The 17309-nt window shown below is 47.5% G+C and overlaps 2 protein-coding genes across 5 annotated transcripts; one reads left to right on the forward strand and one right to left on the reverse strand.

Annotated features, from left to right (window-relative positions):
• Positions 1-748: 748 nt before the first annotated feature.
• TPPP2 (tubulin polymerization promoting protein family member 2) lies at positions 749-15083 on the forward strand. Of its 4 annotated transcripts, XM_015143104.3 has the most exons (5): positions 763-1201; positions 1410-1651; positions 1905-2058; positions 2798-4795; positions 4905-9132. In XM_015143104.3, exons 2-4 carry the CDS (start codon positions 1479-1481, stop codon positions 2981-2983), a joined length of 513 nt encoding a protein of 170 aa, XP_014998590.1. In that variant the 5' UTR covers positions 763-1201; positions 1410-1478; the 3' UTR covers positions 2984-4795; positions 4905-9132. The 4 variants fall into 4 exon arrangements, with proteins under 4 accessions (XP_077794151.1, XP_014998590.1, NP_001180919.1 ...); XM_077938025.1 differs by lacking the exons at positions 2798-4795; positions 4905-9132 and adding an exon at positions 13046-13702 and having other exon boundaries at positions 749-1191; NM_001193990.1 differs by lacking the exons at positions 763-1201; positions 4905-9132 and having other exon boundaries at positions 1402-1651; positions 2798-3080.
• Positions 3728-5266, reverse strand: RNASE13 (ribonuclease A family member 13 (inactive)). The gene has a single exon (XM_028851369.2). The coding sequence runs from the start codon at positions 5264-5266 to the stop codon at positions 4730-4732; it is 537 nt and encodes a 178-aa protein (XP_028707202.2). The 3' UTR covers positions 3728-4729.
• Positions 15084-17309: the final 2226 nt, after the last annotated feature.

Genomic DNA, 17309 nt, shown 5'->3' on the forward strand with positions numbered 1-17309 from the left:
TGAGCTGTCCACATCTGTTACTCTCCAAGGCCTACTGGACCCAACACTGGAAGCCATTTAAAGTTTCTATTGAGACTGGCCTTTTAAGGGATTCTCCATGCTACACTTGAGCCTGGAGACTAGAAAAAATGCCAGCCTGTTTTCATTAACTGCTATGGTCTGAATGTTTATGTTGTCCCCAAATTCATATATTAAAATCCTAACTCCCGGCCGGACGCAGTGGCTCACACACGTAATCCCAGCACTTTGGGAGGCTGAGGCAGGTGGATCACTTGAGGTCAGGAGTTTGAAACCAGCCTGGCCAACATGGCAAAACCCCATCTCTACTAAAAATGCAAAAATTAGCCGGGCACAGTGGCTGAGCTAATCCCAGCTACTGGGGACACTGAGGCATGAGAGTCGCTTGAATCCTGGGGCTGGAGGTTGCAGTGACCCAGGATCATGCCACTGCATTCCAGCCTGGGCAACAGACAGCAAGACTCTGTCTCAAAATAAATAAATACATAAATAAATAAAATAAAATCCTAACTCCCAAAGTCATGGTATTAGGAGATGGGGCATTTTGGGGGGTGATTTAGTTTTATGAGGGCAGAGCCTTTCTAAATGGGATTTATACCCGTATAAATAGGCCCAAGGGAACTCATTCACCCTTTCAACCATGTGAAGACACAGCAAGAAGGTACCATCTCTAGACCAGAAAGCAGCCCTCATGAAACACTGAATCTGCCCATGCCTTGATCTTAGCCTTGTCAGCCTTCAGAACTCTGAGAAATAAATGTCTGTTGTTTATAAGCCACCCAGTTTATGATATTTTGTTATAGCAGCCCAAACAGACTAAAACAACTTCCCTGGGCTCGCCTCAACTTCTGTTGTGGGGCAGAGCATAAGGCAATTTGACTGGGACCCAGAGGATGGGTAAGCTTGGCTGAAATGATGGAAATGTAATCATCCGAAAAGGTCAGAAAGTTGGCAGTTTGCTCAATTCAGCATGCAAGATAGGGAGACCAAAAGCCCCCTCCTTTGAAGGCAAGGGCTGTAGCTGGGACCAGAAGTGATGTCACATAAGCACTGCTGAGGTCATAGAAATTTCCCTCTCCTCCCTCTGTCTCCTCATTTGCAACAGCCAACTGGCTACCACATATCTGCACACACTTAAATACAAAGGCCGGGAAGGGTCAGATCACCGTCCAGGTAATCTTAGGTACATAAAAGAGGTGGGGGAAAGAGAGAATCATTCAGTAGGTAGGATCCATATTGGTATCTCCAGTGCTGGGAAGGGGAGACTCATGCTGTAGTTGTGTAGGTGCAGTGGGAGCTGGGAGGGAGAGAGGAGACACCAACAGGGAAGAGGGGAGCTGTTCCTGTTGCTGACTGATTTTACCTTAACACTCATCCTCTTTACTCCACAGTCCTCCCTCCCCCTCCTCCTTCACCCCCAAGTCTCTCCCACGACTGCCCTCCCCAACCTCTAGCTGATCATGGCATCAGAGGCAGAGAAAACATTCAATCGGTTTGCTGCCTTTGGAGAATCATCAAGCAGTGGCACTGAAATGAACAACAAGAACTTCTCCAAGCTATGCAAAGACTGTGGCATCATGGATGGCAAGACGGTCACCTCCACAGATGTGGACATCGTGTTCAGCAAAGTCAAGTGAGGAGCCAAAGATGTGGGGGTGGGGGTGAGAAGAAAGTGCGAGGTAGTTGGCCATGGAAGGGTTCATGTGGCGGAACATTTGCAGTGGGCCTACCAAGCACCACAGGGTACCTGGCACTGTGCTATTCTTTGTCATTGAGACACTTACTGATAGGACAAAAGAGGACAAATCTGAGTGAGGTAAGAGTTGGACCTTGGAAGGTAATGCATTTGTGCTCCAAAGTTTCTGGATTTCTGTCTAACTGACCAGGGCCAAGAACGCCCGAACCATCACGTTTCAACAGTTCAAAGAGGCAGTGAAGGAACTGGGCCAGAAGCGCTTCAAAGGGAAGAGTCCAGATGAAGTCCTGGAGAGCATTTATGGACTCATGGAGGGCAAGGACCCAGCCACCACTGGCGCAACTGTGAGTGACAGTCTTCATCCCCTTGACCCTACTTCCCTAAATCCCCATTGTTCCAGTCTACCCTCCCTAACCCTGCCAACTGTGTGACTGTAGAGACAGGGAAGAAACAGACTTTAGAGATCATCTAGATATTCCAGAAGTCAGGAAAATGTGGCCCAGAGAAGGGAAGCGACTTGCTCAAGGTCCATGGCTATTTTAATAGTGGATTTAGACTAACTTCCAAGTGTCCAGTGTCTGAGCCAGGCAGGTAGGGCTTGGTGGCTTTTGGAGGACATTAGTGTAGAGGATTTGGTACCTGATGCCCACTCCTCTTTCAGTTCTTATTTAGGGTTTGATCTCAGGCCTCCTGCCTCTCACCTACTCCCTTTTTTAATTGTCCTGTCTGAACTAAAAGCTCTTTCTACAATGGATATTGGGTTGGGGAGTGGGAGTGAAGTCCTCTGGCAGCAACCTAGTCAGAATACTTTTTGTTTCCTCTGGAAAGAGAAAAAAAAAACCACCCTCCCTCTGCACACACCACACTCATTCCCACACCACACTCCTCCTCCCCAACGAGTGAATGGCTCTTACCGGAGTTCCTGCCCACAGCTGCATCTGGGCCCTAAGAAAGCAGCACCCCATGCCAGTGGCAGAGCAAGAGCTCCAAGCACTTGTTCTAAGTATCTCTGGCCATCTTTGGGGAAGGGATATGACAGGGTAAGGAAAGGAAGAGGGTTCAAATCCATCCTCTGGCTTGCAGAAAGCAACAACAGTGGGTGCAGTGGACCGTTTGACAGACACCAGCAAGTACACCGGCACCCACAAGGAGCGCTTTGATGAGAGTGGCAAGGGCAAGGGCATTGCCGGACGGGAAGTGATGAATGACAACACAGGCTATGTGAGTGGTTACAAGGGTGCTGGCACCTATGATAAGAAGACCAAGTAAGGAGGAGCTTCATCTTAGCTCACTAGCCCCCTGACCCTGCATGTTTAACACCAGGGAACTTGGAAAATAATAAACATCTGTGTGTGCAGCAGCTAAAATCTCTGTCTATGAGGGACAGATGGGCCTACTAGCGTAGAGAGAGGGAGAAGAGGCAGCGCAGGAGTGTGGGTTCTCAACAACAAACCCTTCACTCTGCTTAGCCTTATGCCTACCAGCCATCAGTTAGCGTTCCTCCTCAACAGTTGCTTCCAAGAACAGGATGGAAGAATATATTTGAAGTTAAGAGATGAACCAGATGTGGAGGTAAAAGTATTTGCTACTTGTGTTCACATATTACTGATATTCACCTCTCCACCCCCACCCCCTAAAAGGGTGTAGCAGTTCCTGATGTGATGGACTATGACTGTATCATGTATTAGATCCTTCCCTGTCCCTCCACCTTCCTCATCTGTTACAGTTCAGGTTTTTTGGGTGGAGAAGTAGAAGCCAGCTAAGGTGGCCTGACTTCTATTACAAATTTGTTCCAGAGCTAGGGTAATGGGAGAGTCTATTTTCAACACCCAGCCCAGCACTAAGTTTTACCCCACATCACCTCCATCATGGTGCACATGGGACAGAAGAGCTTACAGACTGCTAAGGGTAGCTCAGGAAGATGGCCAGATGGGGGAGGCTGCCAGGATTCCAAGAGCAGGAGTTCTGGGGCACTGAAGAAAAAGCAATTAAATCACAAAGGAGTCAGGTGTATGTTCTTAACTTTTTATTTTGAAATGATTATGGATTCACAGAAAGTTACAAAAAAAAATAGTACAGAGGGGTCTCTTGTGCCCTTCACCCAGTTTCCTCCAATGGTTACATCTTACGTACTCAGATGTGGTTTTAGAAATTTATGTTTGATTAGAGCTGGGCCTGCCTCGTTCCCTGCCTGGTCAGGGGCAGACTCTGGAGTCTGGGGGATTTGGGAGGAGCTTCTGGAAGAGAAGGGAAGCAGGAACCTCTGTGGAATGGATGAGAGAAGATACCTTGAAATGCCAGTGAGCCAAGGTAAGAAGACTGGAAGAAAAAGAGGTTGGAAAAAGGAAGGCAGGGTGACTAAGGTGGTGGGGAGTTGGGGGGAGAGACAGTCTTAGGCTCCATAGTAAGAAGAAAGAGGAGAGGAAAGTTATATGAAGGGAGAAACAATGATTTCACAGAGAGAAACAGGCTAGAAACTGGGGGTTGTGGGGAAGTGAGGCTAACATGAGTCTGAAGGCCTCAGGGAGGTTCCTATAGCTAGCCATATCCCCTGAGTAGGTGGGTGAGTGGAGGGAATTATAAGGGAACTAGGGGAGGCTGAGACGAGAAGGGTGGTGGGAATGGGGAGGTGAGACTCGGAGCTGGTGCCTGTTGCCATGGTGTGAGCTGAGGCCCTGGGCCTCCATCCAGGACTTAGGATCTGGCCCAGTGGGTGGACAGTCACTGCCAACTGGACACAGTCAACTTCTTGGGTGGGTTTTACTGTCTCTGGGAGAGGGAGGATGATGAGGAGGTGGGGGTGAAGAGGGGGTAAACAAGCTGGAAAGAACCTAGAAGATAGCACCACTTCGCATGGTGATCAAAGCCCTGGACATTTTCCCACCCACCTGGTCTCTTGGGAGGGGACTCTGCCTGCCTCAGAAGTGAGGAAGGAAGTCTTGTTACAGGAATCAGAGTGTTGGAAATGGAGACAGGCTGGTCTGTGGTGGTAGAGGTTGGGGAATGACTCAGGAATTAAACTCCCGAATAGAGACCGATGATACCTATTGGATCAGCTTCATACTTGCGGGAGCAGAGTAGGTAGAGCTTCTGGTTGGTCAGGGTGCTATCATAGTAGCAACTGGTGGGTGGCTGTTGGTAGTTCAGGGAGCAGACCGTGATGGGGAAGGAATCCTCAGTGAGCGTGCAGTATTCATTGTAATTATCACAGAAGTTGTCACTATACTTGCAGAACCTCTTGATGACCTTCCAAGGGGCATGTATCACATAATGGATCTTTGGGCAATCCGAATTTTGCACCTTGCCCCGCATATAGGACATCAGACCATTACAATAGCCCTTGAAACTCTTTGGGAAGATAACCCTGGGATAGTCAACGTTTAAAGCATAGAATTTCTTTTTGCCAATCTGTGTCTTGATGTCCATGACCAGAGTTGGCCCTAGAACAAGCTGAAGGAAAAGGAGCCGGGTCACAGCTGGTGCCATTCCTCCTGCTGGTAGAGTTAAGGTGGTTGGGGGCAGCAGTGGGCCTGGAATGACTGTCTGCCACATCCCAGAGCCTCCAACATTCCCAACCCAACAGTACTTTAGAGATCATCTCACCCATAACCGAGTTCTCATGACCCAGAAAGAGGAGATGCTTGCCCAAGGCCACCCAGCCAACCACCCAGCTGAAGGTGAAGCCACCCCACCTTCAGCCACCCCTGCTCCCTTGGTCCACCACAGAAATCTCAGCCTCTGCAAAGTTTGTGAACTGCAACACTTGCAGAATACGAGCTCTAACTGGCCTTGGGTGAGAGACTCTTCCCAATTATCCTTGGGCCCCTGGCACTCCTGCTAGTAAAAAATGCAGAGAAGAAAGAAGGAGCAGACTGACCTGATAATTCTCTGGCAGCTGGGAGGAAGGACAGGAGCTGAAGACAGCTGGGTAGGGACGGGTGTTCTTCTTGCCGAGGCCAAGACAGTCAGGAGATGAGGAGAGGCTAGAAAGGTTTCTGAGTAAAGATCAGTCTGGGAGGAAGGAATGTCCCCTGAGTTTGATGAGCCCCTGTGCTGAGGGGGTTGGATGGGTGGGAGGAAAGAGGCATTGCCATCTGGTCTCCTCCTCTACAGTGTCATTGGAACACTTAGTTCCAACCTCCCTGCCAAAAGTTCCTAAGTGTCTGGGCTTTCTTTGATGTTTTCTCTGTTCCATAGCCTGTGCTCTCATGGCAAGGTGAGTAGGAAAGCACTGTTGTGTTTCTGAGGAACAAAGTGCTTCTTATTCCTGACCCTCCGAGAACAAAGCGTTCGCCACTTTGTCATCCCACTCACGGGAGCCCAGGAGGGCATGTACTCAGGGGCCTCCCACCAAAGTGCTGGGCTGAGAATCAAAGACCTCCATGTGGACTCCCCACAGTCCCTATCAGCCTTACTCCTGTCATACCCACAGCGCTCACCTGTGACCTCAGGCCTTGTCAGAGTCTGAGCACTACTGGAAATGTCTGCATGCTGACTCTGAAGCCTCAAACTTGGCAGGTTGGATTTGAAAGCATAACCTGAACATGAAAAGCTGTGGATGCCAGAGCCTGGCGTGATCTGTTTCTTACTGTTGGTTGGTCTCTGAGTGGTTTGCCATGCTGGGGAAAGGGCCACACTCCTATCTTTTTTTTTTTTTTTTTTTTTTTTTTTTGAGACGGAGTCTTGCTCTGTCGCCCAGCCCAGGCTGGAGTGCAGTGGCGCGATCTCGGCTCACTGCAAGCTCCGCCTCCCGGGTTCCCGCCATTCTCCTGCCTCAGCCTCCCGAGTAGCTGGGACTACAGGCGCCCACAACCGCGCCCGGCTAATTTTTTGTATTTTTAGTAGCGACGGGGTTTCACCGTGGTCTCGATCTCCTGACCTTGTGATCCGCTCGCCTCGGCCTCCCAAAGTGCTGGGATTACAGGCGTGAGCCACCGCGCCCACACTCCTATCTTTTTCATCAACATCTTCCCTTTCATCACAATCAAAGAGCTAACTAGCTCCCTGGAGCCTGCTAGCCCTCACTCTTGACTTCCACAGATCACTCAGCCTTGTCTGTCTGCAAAGTGTCTTCCAGATTTGGGGCCTCCTCTTAGGACAGCCTTTTTACTTTTGCTGGACAGCAGAAAAGGGGAGTCAGAACACAGAAAGCTGAGTGCTCCAAGGCCCCCAGTATAGCTCAGGAGGAGGGAGTAAAGCCCCAGAGGGACAGATTGTTGTTCCTCATGTACAACCCCCTAAACTGGCACTTTCTGACAACACAAACTACAGTCCAAAATGGAATCCATCTTCCTCACAACTTGTTTCTCTTCCTGTGTTGTCTATCTCAGTTTCCCTGGTTACCTATGCAAGACACCTGAAAGTGATTCTAGACCCCGCCACCTCCCCAGTCCCAGCTATGGGGAGGCAGTCCTGCATGGTGGTGAAGATAAGGCTTTTGAGTAAAACAGACCAGGAATTGAATCCTGCCTCTGCAGCTTATAAGCTGCACACCACCTGTCTGTTTACTAAATCACTGAAAGCTTCCTTGTTTCATCTGTTCATGAGGATAGTATTTTTTACCTCATGGCAGTATTAGGATCCATTAAGATGTATATCAAGAGGTTTTAGACCAGTGCCTGGCACATGGTGAGTCCTCAGTATGAGCCTGAGTCCATCAGTCACACAGCCCTGACAATCTTAAACTTTTCCCAAGCCCATCTCTTCCATTCTTATTTCTTTCTCAGCAGATGCTCTTGTCTGTCCTGGACACCACACACACTCCAACTCCAGTAAGACTCAACTCAAGTATATATCTGATTCAACTTCAAGAGAAAAAATGTGGTCCCTTCTTTCGTCTAAAACTCTGCAATAGCTTGTTTCTCATAGGGTAGGGGTGCCCAATCTTTTGGCTTCCCTGGGCCACATTGGAAGAAGAATTGTCTTGGGCCACACATAAAATACACTGTCACTAATGACAGCTGATGAGCTTAAAACATGCAAAAAAAATTCATAATGTTTTAAGAAAGTTTACGAATTTGTGTTGGACTGCATTCAAAGCCATCCTGGGCCACACGTGGCCCATGGCCCATGGGTTGGACAAGCTTGTCGTAGGGTATAGTCCAAACTACATCTCACAGGACATAAGATTTCCCATGATCTTGCACCTGCCCATGTGTGCAACTGTGTCTGCATCCCTGCTTCATTCCCACCTTGTCCCTCACCTCCTCCATGCTCTATCTCCTGCTGTCTCCTCTATCTGGAACCCTGCTGCTGCACCACCCCTTCTCGCCCCCATCTATCTCATGGTGCTAGCTCATAGAAAGACTCAACCCAGAGGTCCCACTTAGAAAGCCTCTGGTTGTAAGGCCTCCCCAAGGAAGTGGGCACAGTCAAGTGAGTGAGGAGAGAGCCCACATGGGCAGGTGGCTCATCTGTATTCTTCAGGCTGCTCAACAGGACAACACTGAGTGGGTGCCGATGCAGGGTGTTGCCTGAGCCTGGCTGACTCAAGCCTTTGCTTTGAGGAAGCCAACCACATTGTAGTCCCTGCCTTGAATCATGCCACCTCTTCCCTGGTCCCTCAAGGCTGCAGCTTCCCTGAGAATAGAAAGGGACTTTTTATACCTTTTGGTCTTCCTCTTCCTTCATTCCCCACCCATCCATCACTGCTCTTCACTCCCCACACCCAACACCACTGACTTCTGCCAGACAATTACAGAAACTGAACAGCACGTTATAGAGGAAAGCATTCAGAACTTAAATGATATAATGATGATGAGCCTTTGGGTTCCCAACTGCAATCCTGGTGATCTATTCCCTAAAGTCCTATCCTAGAGGTGCTGATGAATAAGATTACTTCATCCATTCTGACATCCTCATCATGGTGTCATGTGCTCTGTAAGCCTGAGATTAGTGGGATTGTTGTCCCATTACACTGGGTTTTACATACTCAAGCATTACCCTAGGGATGAAAAACTAAGTTCTAGAGGGACAGTGGCTTGCTCAAGGTCATATGTCTAATTCAGTAGTTCCAGGGACAATTGGATAATGTCCTTTTATCCAATTGTCATTTTTGGAGACATGTCATTTCGGAGACATTTTTGGTTGTCACAACCAGGACTTGCTACTGGCCTGTGGCCAGGGATATTGCTGAACATCCCACATTTCACAGGATAGCTCCCATAACAAAGAATTATCCAGACCAAGATGTAAATAACACTGAGGTTGTGAAGCCCTGGTCTAAATAATTAGCTAAACAAATTTCTTAACAAAAGCAGACTTACTTGTATCTTATGTGTTAATGAAAATGATAAACATCTGTGACTTCAAAAGATTTTTGTTAAACAAATGTTGATTGTAATGGTGCTGATTCTACCAGCAAAATGTGTATTGATAGTTCACTATTGAAACAATAACTAAGTTGTTTTTCCTGTAAAGATGACCCTCTGCATGTAATCATTTACACATTCTCTCCCTGCCCTCCCCAATGGTAAACATTTGTAGAACAACTGGCTAGGGTGGCAGGTGCAAGGGTGACTCCCTATGACTGAGGAGAACCCCAAAATTTTGCCTTGAGTGGGCTCACCATGATCTCATTGGCATTACCCTTTGCCCTGTCCAATTCAAGTTGCTCAAACAATATACTGTGTCATGGACAGTTCCTGAGCTGTCCTTGAAACCGAAGGATTGCCTCAGCCATCTCAACCTTCTTCTCGTAGCATCACCTCAAACCCAGGGCTGAAGTCCAGAAGCTGCATTGTCAGTTCCTCATCTGCTAACCATCTCTGTGGGCTGGTAGCAATCCCATCTCAGACTGGGATCATTGAGGAGCAGACAGAATGCCTTCTAAAAGTTGAATCAGTTAGGGTCACTTATATGCAAGGCATTATGCTATATACTGTGAAATGTGCAAAAGAAGTATAACAGGTGGTCCTCGTGTTGTGGGAATTGACAGTCTATGAGAAAGATAATACATACATATGAAGAAATAACCAGTGATTCAAGGCAGAAAATGATACATTCTGAAGACAGTAAATGCTGTAGGAATTTAGAGGTGAGAAAGATGTCTCTGAATTTGGAGGGTCAGAGAAAGTTTTCCTCAGGGGTAACCCTGGCTTGGAAATGGATCTCGTGGTGAAGTTAGAAGTTAAGCGGAGATAAAGAAGATTATGAAAGACATGCTTGAAAAATGGGGGGAAACCCGTCTGGCTGGGGTTGAGGCACTCAGTGGGAGAAAAGTCAGAGATAAAGTTAGAAAGACAGATTTGCCCATTTGTGGCAGACCCTGATTACCAGGCTAAGGAAATGATACTTTGCTCTGTACATAAATGGGGAGCTGGGAGGGCTTGTGAGACAAGGCTTCAGTGAACCCCCGAATCAGTTTCCTCTTTCCTCCATCCTGGCTTGTCTAAAGGCATTGGTCTGGGAGCCAAGGATTCCAAACTTCTGTCAGTGCTGCCTCCTTCTGACCCACAGCTGTTCCAGGAAAGGTCATGGGAATTCAAGGACCTGAAGCAAGTCCCACATCTGATCTCAACTTGCTGTATGTTTCACTTTCTCAGTCTACAAAAATGAGCCCATTACCTTTATTTATCAAAGGACCAACAAAATTAGGATAACAGGACTTGGATCTGCTCTTGCTTGGAAGGAAACTCTCATGGGCTTTCCATTGGTATCCAGAGGCTGTGTGGAACTCCGGAAGGCAGAGAGGCTTGGCTCTGAAGGGTAGGCACCAATCCAGGCCCAGCCCTCCTCTCTCCCTTCCCCCTTCACTCCCTCCCAGCACAGGCGAGAGGAAGCAGCAGCTGTTGTCCTGTGGGGAAGACAGGCAGAGGTCCACCTGGCACTGTTGGGATTTTCACAACACCCGCCCCAACTTAAACACACACACACAACAGCAGCCTAAGGAGAAGCTCGGCCAACAGCAGTAACTTCGACGATAGAATGAGAAGGAAGCAGGGGTAAAGACTGCTGGTGTAAGGGACTTTTTCTTCCCTTCTGTCTTCTCTCCCACAATTTTGTCTTCTGCTCTTGCTCTCTCTAAGTCTTTCTTCTCCCTCCTGTGAAACTCCTGAACCAGTCCCTGGCCTGATGCCTGAATCTTTTTCTTCTTCCTAACCTTGTCCCCCTTCCTCCATCTTTTTCTGTTGCCCCATGAATGCAGTGAAGGCAAAATAGCAAAATTAGCCTACCAAGTACAAGGTGAAGCAGATCTTGGAAGCTGGATAATTTGGGCACACAAACAGAATCACCTCCCTTATCCAAATAATTGAGGCAAAACAAAGGTTTCAGTTGAATTGCACATATGGTAGGTTCAACTCTATTTCAATTTTCATGTGCAAACTTAAACCTTTACTCTCTTTTCCCTTTGGACTGAGGCAGTAGGGCCATGTTTATTTCACTTTCACACAGTCCTAAGGCAGCCTTCTACACAGCCCAGCATACTCGAGTTGAAGAACAAACTAGGATAATTACAATGTCAGGAAAACACAAGTGCAGAGGGAAGTTTAAATCATGGCTGGAAGACATCTCACTCTAGAATAATGAGAAGTAGAAAGGAGACCAAGCTAGGCATTCAAATGAGCTTGCAGCCTTCCGCCCAGCCTCCATTCCAAAGGCTAGACTGGCCTCTGCTGATACACATTTGATACACAGCCTGGTTTAAACCGTGGGTTTTATCTCCTAACATTCATGTTTCTACAGCAGCAGGGGCATAATTCTCTATCCAGAACTTCTATCCAGAAGTTCAGCCTGCAAAGCTTGGGACACCTTAACAAAGAAGTGAACAGCTGTTCCCCTAGCCAAGGCCTCGCTGAGGACAAACCAGAAGAGCCAAAGGCCTGTGTGAATTTGTTCTTGATTCTCTTTTGCCATCTAGTGGCATTTCTCATCTCCAACACCACTTTTTCTTCTAAAGATCCTTCATCCTGACCCCCAACCCACAGCTGTGCTGTCCGTCTACTAAAATAATGTCCTCCTGGACTCAAAACAAACTCCCCATCCTCCTGACTCAGAATCATAAATGCTGGACCAGAACACAAACCTTATGATCAGGATGGGTTGTGCGACTTCTCCACAGTTATAATCCACACAACAGCCAGGTAATCCTTTAAGCAGACAAGTTCTTTGTTCATTACTTAGAACCCTCCTAGGGTTGCCTATTGTGCTCGGAGTAAAAGTCACAGGCCTTCAAATGGTCTGTAAGTCTTCCCAATGACCTTGTCTCTGGTTCCTCTCTGAACTCTCAGTCACCTGCTCCAGCCACACTGGACACACTGCTGTTCCTCCAACACCTTAGGCATCTGTCTGCTCTGGGGCTTTTGCAGTGCTAGTCTCTTCACTTGAAACATTCTTCCTCCCTGATAATCACAAGTTCACTCTTATCTTCAAGTCTCTGCCCCAGAGTCAGCGATTTCAACCATCTTATATAAAATTACTGACCGCCAACCCCTATACTGTTCTACTTTTTTCCCCAGCAATTATCACTTTGAGCAAAGTATACATTTTGTTTTTACTGTCTTTCTCCAATGGAATGTAAGCTCCACAAAGGCAGGGACTTTTGTCTTTGTTTGTTTTTGTTGTTTGTGTGTTTGTTTTTTGAGACAGGGTCTCACTCTGTCACCCAGGCTGGAGTGCAGTGGTGCAATCATGATTTTTCAACACAGATTTTATCTCCAAAGCTCAAGCAGTCCTCCCACCTCAGCCTCTGGAGCAGCTGGGACCACAGGCACGCACCACCATGCCTGGCTAATTTTTCAAATTTTTCATAAAGACAGAGTTTCGTCACATTGCCCAGGCCGGTCTTGAACTCGTGGCCTTAGGCAATCCTCCTGCCGTGGCCTCCCAAAGTACTAGGATTACAGGTGTGGCCCACCGTACCTGGCCATTTTTGCCTTTTTTGTTCAGTGATATATCCCAAGTACCTCAACACTGAGTAGGTGCTCAATAAATATTTGTTGACTACATGAATGAATCATGCCCAAGATTCTGAGATTACCTACCACTTACAGGTAAATTCTGAAAACAAAAATACTACTCATCTCAGTTTCACAGGCCTTCTCACGCACAGAGGGTGATGCTTCTCTGTCTTGGCGTCTCGGTTCTCCTGAGTGTCATATTCCAAGCTCCCAGGAGCCCCCAGAGTAGCACTGACCCAGACGCTACACACAGCTGTCACCACCACAAGGAACAGGACATACAAAGTGAAGGAAGCACTAAGGCAGGATGTTGAGAGCAGCAACACCAATAGCATTTTAAACACAAACATTTGGGAAGTATTAAAGTTTCGTAATTTTCAATAAAAAAGGGAGGGAACAAGTGAAATTGAGAGGTGTTGGCTGCCCTCTCCAGGTAAAGCCACATGGCCTTGGTTGGTACCTGGAACTGGAGAGGCCCATGAATCATTGTGGAATGGCTTTGCTACTGGGGATGGTGCCGGGCATCATGACAGTGATGATTCACCCACCTCCCTCGTGTCTCTTCCATCTCCTCCGAAAGGTAAGCAGTATCTCCAGATGACAAGGAATCAGACAAAGCATCTTTCTAGGCTGTTCGATCTGTACCTCAGGTCAGAGAAGAAGCAACCCTTAACATCACAGTGATTGACTCTTCCCAGGATCGTGGACCATAGGTGTATATGAGAGGATATAAATGACAACTCTTCCTGAAATTGATTTCAGTTGACACCTGGATCAGGTGTTCTATTAAAGAGTCATTAGAACCATGTGGCCAGGGGACAAATATAGTCTTTGAATGTGACGATTTAAGCTTCCTCATCGCTGAACATGTTTAGGCAGGTACAGGCATCCTTAGGTGTCCACGTATTTGGGACATGTAAGTGGAGAGGCATGAACCTGATTCATTTCCTGATCCAGTGATGCTCCCCAGCCCGCCTCCAAACAGACGCAGCATAGCCCAGGCCAGCTCTTAAGGAGTTCAGGAGTGAGAAGAGGCCCTCAGAGATCTGACAGCCTAGCAGCGCGTGGACACCGCCTCAGCCCACTGAGCAGGAGTCACAGCACGAAGACCAAGCGCAAAGGTGAGGCTGCAGTAGGTTCTGGGGAGGAGTGAGGACAGAGAAGGAGGGATGGGCTCCGATCCTGACAGTACACTCGAGTGAGTGATAAAATGGTTAAAGGAGGGACTGGATTTAGGGGAGATGGGGACACGCATTGGGGAAAGGGGAGAGTGATGTTGGGGATGGAGGCAAAAAAAATGAAAAAGAATGGGAACACAGATGAGATGGGAATGGGGACACAGGAACATGGAGACACAAAAGAGATGAGATTTGAGGGAAAGGGGAGAGGACAAAGAGTGACAGGCAACAGGGACAGAATGAAGGGAGCAGAAATACAAGATGAGAGATGGGGCCACAGGGTTGGTGTTGGGACTGCAGCGGATGTGGACACACAGAAGAAGAGGCAGAGATGAGACAGTGAGGAAAGGAGACAACCGAGTAGGAAGATGGGTGATTAGCTCATATGAGCAAGTATAGGAGGACTAATTTCTCGACTGAACACCTGTGTCCCAGCGACCCCTGCCCTCCATTCTGACTGCTCCCCCCTTGGAGAGATGGCACCGGCCAGAGCAGGATTCTGCCCCCTTCTGCTGCTTCTGCTGCTCGGGCTGTGGGTGGCAGAGATCCCAGTCAGTGCCAAACCCAAGGGCATGACCCCATCTCAGTGGTTTCAAATTCAGCACGTGCAGCCCAGCCCTCAAGCATGCAACTCAGCCATGAAAAACATCAACAAGCACACAAAACGGTGCAAAGACCTCAACACCTTCCTACACGAGCCTTTCTCCCGTGTGGCCACCACCTGCCAGACCTCCAACAAAGCCTGCAAGAATGGCGATAAAAACTGCCACCAGAGCCATGGACCTGTGTCCCTGACCATGTGTCAGCTCACCTCAGGGAAGTACCCGAACTGCAGGTACAAAGAGAAGCGCCAGAACAAGTCTTACATAGTGGCCTGTAAGCCTCCCCAGAAAAAAGACTCTCAGCAATTCCACCTGGTTCCTGTGCACTTGGACAGAGTCCTTTAGGTTTCCAGACTGCCTTGCTGAGCCTCAATTCCCTCTCCAGGCCTCTGCACCACTCCCCTACACCCAGAGCATTCTCTTCCCCTCATCTCTTGGGGCTCTTCCTGGTTCAGCCTCTGCTGGGAGGCTGAAGCTGACACTCTGGTGAGCCGAGTTCTAGAGGGATGGCCTTTCATCTTTTTGTTGCTGTTTCCCCAGATGCCTATCCCCAAGAAAGGGGCTAAGCAAGCTCAGGGCTGTGGGTTCCCTGGTCTATGCCTTTGCACATGTCTCCCCTGCCCCCTGGCATTATGGCAGCATGACAAGGGGAGGAAATAAATGGAAAAGGGGCATATGGGATTTGTGGACACAGCTGTTTCTGTTCCTGAACTAGAAGTCTTCCCCAGCTCTGACGTGGCAGTGAGGTGACCTGAAGCAAAGAAAAATATAAATAAATACCACTTCATATTTGTGTAGAGCCTCCACGTGAATCCTCTAATCCCCTGTGACATAGACTTGACAGGGATTGTATGCCTTCTTTATGGATGAGGAAATGGAGATTTTAGAAAGCTTAATTAAAGAGCTTGTCTAATTAGTTAGTAGCAGAACCTGGACTTGAACCTAGGTCTCATTACTCTAAATATAGTGTACTTTCTACTCTACCAGTTGGACAACAAAGAAGACACCATTACAGGGGCAAGAGAACTAGGTGAGAGTTCACCCATGAAGAAATGAGTGCTCTGAAGAGCCAGTTACCCTGTGTTGGCTGCAATAAAGATCATTACCTCTCTAGCCAAGAGATTGTTTATAAGGTGCTCTGGCATCTTATTCCTTCTCTCTCTTCCTCTCTAACCGCCCCTCCCACTTCTCTAGACCACTGCTCTTCTAACCTGGGCCCTGGGCCTGGCTCTGGCTGGATCCCCTTGGCCTGAAGACATAAGGCAAAGGGAGTGTCTCAACTTCATCCCCCAGATCCAGGATCACATTTCCTTTGACCTTAAAGGACTTCCATGGCCCTGAGCCTGCTTGTCACAAACAGGCTGGTGGGAGCTGCCAGAGCTTCCTTCCTCCTGATAATGATCTCCCCTGCCTCGTTGCTTCCCTGGCTCTCCACTCTGGCAGTCTGCCCAGGCCTGAGGGGTTGAGATGCGAAAATGCCATTTCCCCGTCCCCCTGGGCTACAGATACCATTTCTCCTGCTCTGGTAAGTGGAGCTGGAGAAGATATGGCTTGGTATTGGCCAGTCCTGATGGTCTCTCCAGCATTGCCTGACCAGCACCATCCCCTTCTTTCTTCCTTTATCTCAGTCCCAAACAAGCTGCATTGTATCCCATGCCCGCCCTATTTCAAACCCAAATTCATTTTAAGACATTCCCAACCCTGATGAGGATTCCACTCTACCTGTCCCTCCCTATCAACTGCTGTGCTTTTTCACTACTGACCAGAGTCAGAGTAAGCTTGGGAGCCAGACAGAATCAGGTGTAAATCCTGACGTCTACATGACCTCGAGCAATTGGCTAGTCTGTTTCTCTACAGCAAAATGAGAGGAATCCTACCTGCCAAATAGGATTCCAGGTAAAGATGTGGAAATGATATCTATGGAACTCCTGTCAGCCCCAAGGACTGATAGGTATTAGATCATGATAACTAGTAGTAGCAATCTCCATCTTTGGAAAACACGCAGACCAAGGCAAACACCCTCACTAAGGTCTCCCCAGAGACTTTCTTCTGCCAAAGTGATGATCATGAGTGGGTTAGAGGACAAGTCCGCAGGCAGAGTCCTGTGAGGCAGCCAGGTTGTCTGAGATGATAAGGAGAGAAGGTAGGGAAAGGATGATTAAAAGAAAGGAGAGCAGATCATTGAACAGTTCTAACAGAATGAGGGCCAATAAGTTGATGAGTTGGCCACCACAGCCAAACGACTGAGTGTAAAAATAACTACTACCTGGAAACAGAACATTGCCATCATCGAATGGACTTCTGGGATTCTTTAATAAATCTGAAGTTTATCCAAAATCTGAATTTGTTTTGAACTCTTGTGGTCACTATACTACATTTACCATTCTAAAGAGATGATTTTCACTTGCGGTGCATAGAAAAGCAAGATACTTGAGGCAGCCAATTTTTTTCTTCATTTTATTCTTTTTTCACAACTGTATCTTCTTTATTGATGATCTTTCTATGTATAATATAGTTTTAGAGACATTCCCCTCACAAAATTTAAAGTGGCTAAAAATTATGCCTTCAATACATCCTCCCAAAATAAGAATTTCCAAATAAAACTTTTTCTTGAAAGACTCATGACCTAAATAGCATTAAATAACTAGAAAGTTCTGAAGTAACCTGTGGCGATAGAGGTCAGAATAGTTGTAGCGTTGGGGAAGTACCAACTGTGAAGGGGCATGGGGGAGCCTTCTGAGGACCTGGAAATATTCTATTCTTGGTCTGGATATGTTTCCTATGTGAAAGCTCATTGAACTGCACACTTAAGATTTGTTTCAAGAGGTGGCAAGTGGTCATAAAAATAAATAAATTTTAAAAAGACGTGTATTTTATGTAAGTTTTATCTCCATTTCAAAAAACTCTTTCAAATATA

The sequence above is a fragment of the Macaca mulatta genome, chromosome 7 (assembly GCF_049350105.2).
Source record: "Macaca mulatta isolate MMU2019108-1 chromosome 7, T2T-MMU8v2.0, whole genome shotgun sequence".
NCBI classification, from domain to species: domain Eukaryota; kingdom Metazoa; phylum Chordata; class Mammalia; order Primates; family Cercopithecidae; genus Macaca; species Macaca mulatta.